The 6,982-nt window shown below is 35.9% G+C and overlaps 1 protein-coding gene across 1 annotated transcript; it reads right to left on the bottom strand.

Moving 5' to 3' along the window:
- Nucleotides 1-5,815: 5,815 nt before the first annotated feature.
- On the bottom strand, nt 5,816-6,766 carry LOC124959557 (olfactory receptor 52A1-like). Its single transcript, XM_047517968.1, has one exon. It carries the CDS (start codon nt 6,764-6,766, stop codon nt 5,816-5,818), a length of 951 nt encoding a protein of 316 aa, XP_047373924.1.
- Nucleotides 6,767-6,982: the final 216 nt, after the last annotated feature.

Genomic DNA, 6,982 nt, shown 5'->3' on the forward strand with positions numbered 1-6,982 from the left:
TGTCACCCCTATAATAAACGTTGGTACACAATAACCATTGGGACCACTGCCCTCCTGTAGCCCTTAACTCAGCAATTTAGATATTAACCAGATGGACCTAGTAGAGATGGTCGCATAAGATTACTTGTCTATCGCTTTAACCGTGAGAATATTAAGAATAGTCTTAGGTCACATGGAGTTTAGATATTAAGGAAGTAAACATTGTATTAGCTCATCGATGTAGTTAGATATTCTTAAAACAATTGTGATTAAGTAAGGATAATCTGTAAGGTTGCTGTTTTCTGTCTATGCTTTGGAAACTTGTTTAATATTAACCACAAGACTGCCATTATAGCCTGAAGAAAAATGTATATAAACCCAGCCTTCGCCAGAATAAAGTGGGATTGATTGCACCAGAACTAGAGGCTGTGTCTTTCATTCTCCATCCATCGCCGACGCTGTCTCCCCACACCCCGTTTACCTGTATGGAACCCATGGACTCCTGCTAGGGCTGGACCCCGGCAACAAAGGACTTAGCATATTATATGTTCTAAAATTAATGACGTTTGTTTCAATCACTTGGCTAATGGCTGTCATCTATGTACTTTATTGTAATGTCATTACTTATCCATTTGTAATTCACAGAAATCTGTGGGAAGATACTCTGAAACTATTTAAATAACTACTCCTCCTAAAATATTTTATTCTACTGATGAATTTCTAAATACACCATATTTTATATATTTGTTGTCACTAAACTATATAAAATAACTTGCTCTTCAGCCATAACATTAGGTATTGTCTTACTCATCTGAGTGGCTTTATAGAATCAGACACTATTTATACATTTATACAATAATTACTGTTATTATTCATTTTGGAGCTCCAAATTTCCTAAATTTAATTTAGAGGAACCCTCTCACAGAAGATAATGGATCCTTTTGTTACAGAGCTGAGGCCTTCTGGGAAACTGAGGAGTCGTGAAGATCCCCTCCTCAATCTGTGCTCCTTAGAAGTCAGGAGTTACAAATGGACTGGTCTCTGGAGGTCATGATGCTGCTCTGAAGTCTGTTGAAAACTGGGGATGGGGCTACTGGGGGTGGTCAAGGTATTTATAGCATAGTTATTGCAAAGGAAAGATTAATGTGTAAATAGAAAGGTCAGACTGGGGGTCTGTCTTGGGCAAGAGGAAGGTGTTTCTGAGCTTCTGCCTCAAGCCCTCCCAGGAGCAATGAACTCAAATTTGGAGAGTCCCTGGGAACCACAGAGATGAATTGAGGTTCCTGCTCAGTATTTGACAGTTGCACATATAAAAGCACCCAATGTGGGATTTACTGTCCATGAAGTGGCTAAAGATTGGTGACCAGCTGGTTTGGGGGATTAGGGCCACTGATATGTTCTCCCAAGAGCAAACACTTTTTGCCTCCAAAAAGTGACAAGTGGCACCAGTGGCAAGTGATATTTAGTTTCTGTTCCCCATGGTCACATTGTGACCTCCAGCCAGACTATGGCATAATTGATTCCACTGGATTTATACTTTATAAAGTCTGAGGCCAGGGCATGTGGGTGGAGTATGGATCAACTAGGCAGCTGATTCATATTTGTATTTCACTTGGGATGAAAATGCTTGGACTTTATTTTATTTTTTGAAATGCTTGTTGAGCTAAACAAAGACTGGGTGACTAATGTGGATTTGCTTCAAAAGTCCAAGTTTCTGATTTTTCTGACTACTGTGTAGCAGTTGTGTGTTTAACATACAGTAGTTTTTTCTCCCTTGGGACACATATGAATAGGATATGTAGATGTGGACTCTAAACTGTGATTTTCTTGTAACTATTTAGAAATGATACGTATTTCTAATGTTTGCTATACTTGTACAGAGTATTGCTGTTGGTTACTTTTTTAAGAAAAAGGAAGCCTGAAATTATTTTTTAAAGACTTACAAATAACAAATATACAATATGTAAACACAAAATCATAACTGATTCTTGTGGTGAAGTCACCAAGATTTCAGACATGTTGCTCAGAGTAAGAATAAATTTATTGAAGGGATAGAAAAAGGTAAAGGGCACACTCTCAAGAGAGGAAAGTGGGTCTTCTCAGAGAGGAGAGTGACAACTTGCCTCACCTGCACTCCAATATTATTAAGGATTGCAGGGAAGTTTCCAGAGCATCCCACAAAGGTCCACCTCTTGACTTTTGATTGACAGCAGGGTGATATCAGATATTCCAGTCCCCAGTGTCATGACAACTCCATGTTGCCTTTGCCCAGACTGACCAGTTTTAATTTGATTCTTAGGCATTTTTACAGTTAGAAAGAATTTTCCTTCTCTTCCAGAATCTGGTCCGTGAGAAGGGTGACAAAAGTCTCTCACTTCCAAGTAATGGATTCCTCTTACCAACATGATGTTCTGCCTGTATTTCCTTCCAGAAAACAGGTAGATTTCTGAGAAATGTGACATATCCTATCCATTGCCAGGCAAGGCTGCAGGTATATTGCTTTTGTTTTTTTTTTTAAATAATATTTTAGATGTTGATAGACCTTTACTTTATTCATTTATTTATATGTGGTGCTGAGAATTGAACCCAGTGTCTCACACATGCTGGGCAAGTATTCTACCACTGAGCCACAACCCCAGTCCCAATAAACTGTTTTTTTGGCAAAAAAAAAAAAAAAAAGCATGCGGGGGTCAGCACAGTGCACCCATTTTATAGGATTAGTCTCCTAACTTCATGTTCCCACCATCCTTATCTGTCTGTCACTTAACATTTTCACCACATCCCAATCATACTTTGAGTCTTTACTTTCTGTCAAAGCATTTTATTTCAAAATTACTTTCTATTTTTCTAGCCCAAGCCACAGAAGCAGTTCTCTTTCCAAGGAGCTCTTATCTCTTTTAGCAAACAAACTTACTGCTAATCCAAGATTTTGAAAGGAGTGTTGCTCATGACCACTGGTTGGTCACTACTTGTTTATATCAGTGGACAAAAGTAGCAAACACGTAAATAGACATGCACATGCAATGATAGAACTAGATTTATGTTTACACATCAATTAAAAATAATGAATCTATATAACTGCAATGACAAATTCATATTCCTAACGTTTATTTTAGTTCCAAACATTATTATAAAAGCAATTCACCAATAATATATAAATTATTTTTAATTATCCTAGACATTTCTCATTTCTTCAAGCCTAAAATAACCACCAAGTAATTTGCATATTTCCAGTCAATATCAATGTGAAAAGAAACAAAACAAATACTTAGTATTTTCTTTTATAGAATCGTATCTTTTTATTTTTCATTTGGTCTTTTTAGTTATCCTACCTTTTGTAACTGTGCAGTGTCAGCAAAATGTGTAATCTGACATTGTATTCACTATTCCTTCAGGAGAGAGAGATTTCCCTTAAACAGAAATATCTTCCAAATGCCCCTTTCCTCCTCTGCAGAAGAAAGCACTAATGCTTCGAATTTCTACTTTGGATTAGTTTTGTATGTTTTAGAGCATTATGTAAATAGATGGAGATGCACCAAAGTTTCAAGACAGTCTTTCAAAACTGAACAGTTTAGATGAAAGTCAGCAAAAACACCAGGATTGTCTATGCATTATCACTCCGTTGCATGAAAGCCAATAATAACAGTGAAAAGAATCAACTTCTTAATTAAAAAATTGCCAGTATTAACCCTTCTTTCTTTTTTGTAGTCACTCTTACTAGGAAAAAAACAGTAGTCTGCTGGAAGGCCTCTTGTGCGATCTTGAGGATTTCAAAGACTTCTCCAAATATGCTTAGAACTATAGTGGACCATCCGTATCTGGCCTATTTTTATGTATGGTCCACTAGCTAAAATGGCTTTTCCAGCTGAATATTTGAATCACTGATAGGGAAGTTATAACTTCCACCTGCACTTAAGTTAGAAAATGTCCCACATAAAAAGTGATTTGCATTCTTCTACTTAATCCACCTATGTTAGTGGTAATACTCCATAATTATTATTGAATTTCATGAACAAATTTTTTGAAAATATTATCTTTCTTGTTTTATAAATATTGACATGTTTTTCTTAAATCTGACTCTATGCCTAAGCTTGAGCTACATTATACTCAACCTTTTACTTAAAAGTTTTCTGAATCCTAATGACAACATTAATCCTAATGCTGTATTGGTTCCATTTTTAAGGAAATTATCTTATCTAAAAAATACTGCCCCTGTTGACAATCCAATCCCATAAGCTCTAATAAACTTTGATAGTTACTCTCAAAGATTCTCAAAAGATAGCTTCCATATTTTGTAATATGATTTTCAGTAGCCACAGATGTCAAATAAATTTTCTGATACATAAAACCAGCCAGTGTATCCGCAAGCTCTGGGAAATGCAGTCCAATATTTCTTACATATGTAGTGATATTAATCTGATAAATCAATTTATGGACATCAGCACATATGTGAGTATTTTACATCTTTTCAAAATGATCCATGACTTACGTTTTTAGGAATCATCAACTAGCTCTAAGTTCTCAGACCATTAGTCTCACAAAAATTCCTCATCTGTTCATTAATAAAACATCCCTTATTAATTTGAAAGCATACGATTTTACATCTGCTAAGAGAGTATGCTGTTACCTTCCCAGTAGACACATATATTAATGAGTGTTGTAGAGATAATCCCTCCACTGACACATTCTGTCTGATGAATGATCAGCAAATATACACAACATTAATGGTCATTTGTACCAAATTCATAATTTCCCAGTCTTTTCACATTGCATCTTGCAATCTAAATACCTGGAAAATCTGTGCAGTTAACTTAAACTACAGTCTCTATTTGAAATATCCTCTATTATCTACGTAATTTGGTGTGACTTCACTTTCTTGGCCATTCTTTTATCATTTCTTAAAAATCACAATACTTAACTAAATATAATAGAACACCTAACTAAAAGTCACAACTCCCTCTTCTCCCCTTCTGATCTTTCCCTCCTTCATCCCTTTCTATATTTCTTTTCCCTCTTTCTCCCAGAAATACTCAGTTATCAACTGAGGAAACTTTAGCCATGTGTCCAATTTACCACAATATAACCAGTCTTTTGCACAGTATTTATAATATAGTATTTATAATCATTGAGAAAAGAATTAATAAATAAAGCCCCCTTATTTATATGTATATACAACTGTATGTATCCAAATATATAAATGTGTGTATATTGCATATATATATAGTCTTGGAGATTATATATATATATATATATATACCTGAGAGAGAGAGAGAGAGAGAGAGAGAGAAATGTAAAATCGAACACATATGAAACACATAGTACTCATGGTCTTGTATCTGTAAAATGACCCTGGGAAAAAATAAATGTTACACTCTATCTCTTGAGATCTATAAAAGTTTAGTTTTTCAAAAAGGATACACAATATTTAATTCTTTCATTTTTTACAAATTACTTGGACATTAAATAAAAAGATAGTGAATAACTTGTTTTTAATGAGTGCCTAAACTCCCAGAGCAATGAGCCTTGGTGCATTTAAATTTCATTACAGATACAATATTCATAAATTATTACAGAAAAAAAATTATCGGAAGAGGAACTAAAGAAGGGACTAAATTTTTTAAAAAAGAATTTTAAATGTTCGCTATTTGGTTGTATTTACCTGTCTCACTCTCATACCTTAGGTAGCACCTACAACCCACATTGACTTCTATCATGGCAATCTCTTTTTAAAACAATTAACTAGGAAACTCAGGTATCTCAAATAAAACAGTACTTTTGTTGTTTTATTTTGAGAGATGATTACTATTGAACAAAAAGTAAAGGAGGCAGGTATGAATCAAGGGGAATTTGATGAACAACACATTTTTACCACATTAGTACGAATCTGCTTGGTCTTTACACCATAGACCAGTGGGTTTAAAAATGGAGGGACCAGCAGGTACATGCTGGAAAAGAGAATATGGATATAAGGAGGAATGTGAGAACCAAACCTATGTGTGAAGAAAGAGAACAAGGCCAGAAGGTAAAACTGGAGAAAGACAAAGATGTGAGCTATGCAGGTATTGAAGGCCTTAAGTCTAGCCTCCTTCTGGGACGACTGAAAAACTGTGACAAATATCTGGCTGTAGGAAAACGTGATGAATGTGAGGTCAAACCCTATAACAGTGAAGGCCACAAATAAACCATAGATTTTGTTGACCTTAATATTTCCTGCAGCTAGTTTCACGATGGCCATATGTTCACAGTAGGTGTGGGAGATGATTGTGGTGTGATAAAATTGAAGTCGATATTTTATCAGTATTAGGCATGGGGCCACAAGAATGGCAGCCCTGAGTATTACAACAGTTCCTAGTTGAACAACTAGCTTGTGGGTAAAGATGGTGGCATGCCTTAGTGGATAACAGATGGCCACATAGCGGTCCAGAGCCATGGCTAGCAGTATGCCTGACTCTATACACTGGAATGTATGGATGAGCCACATTTGAAGCAAGCAAGAGTCAAAATAGATTTCTGACACACAAAACCAGAAGATTCCAAGCATCTTGGGCATAATGCTGCTAGCAAGTGCAATATCTGTGACTCCTAGCATGCCTATTAAAATATACATGGGCTCATGGAGGCTGGGTTCTGATTTGATGATAAACAGAAGCAAAGAATTTCCAATCATGGCCATGATATACATGACACAGAATGGGATTCCAATCCAGCACTGCACAGACTCTAGGCCTGGGATCCCAATTAGTGTCAAGACAGGAGGCATGAAGACTGTCACATTGGATAGGAACATTGTGCTCTTGAGCCTCGAGATGTGAACAAGAGAAGTTTCTCATTCAGTGTTATTGCTCTCTACTTTGTTTTTATCCCAAATCATCATATTGAGTCTCTGATTTTGATAGAACTCTAAGATCATACCATACACTTACTATTGAAGAGAAAAAACAGATCCATAGAGACATATCACTGTTTTTAGAAAGGGCATCCACGTGCACAGTGTCAGAGTAAG

This window comes from Sciurus carolinensis, chromosome 11 (genome assembly GCF_902686445.1).
Source record: "Sciurus carolinensis chromosome 11, mSciCar1.2, whole genome shotgun sequence".
Lineage (NCBI taxonomy): Eukaryota > Metazoa > Chordata > Mammalia > Rodentia > Sciuridae > Sciurus > Sciurus carolinensis.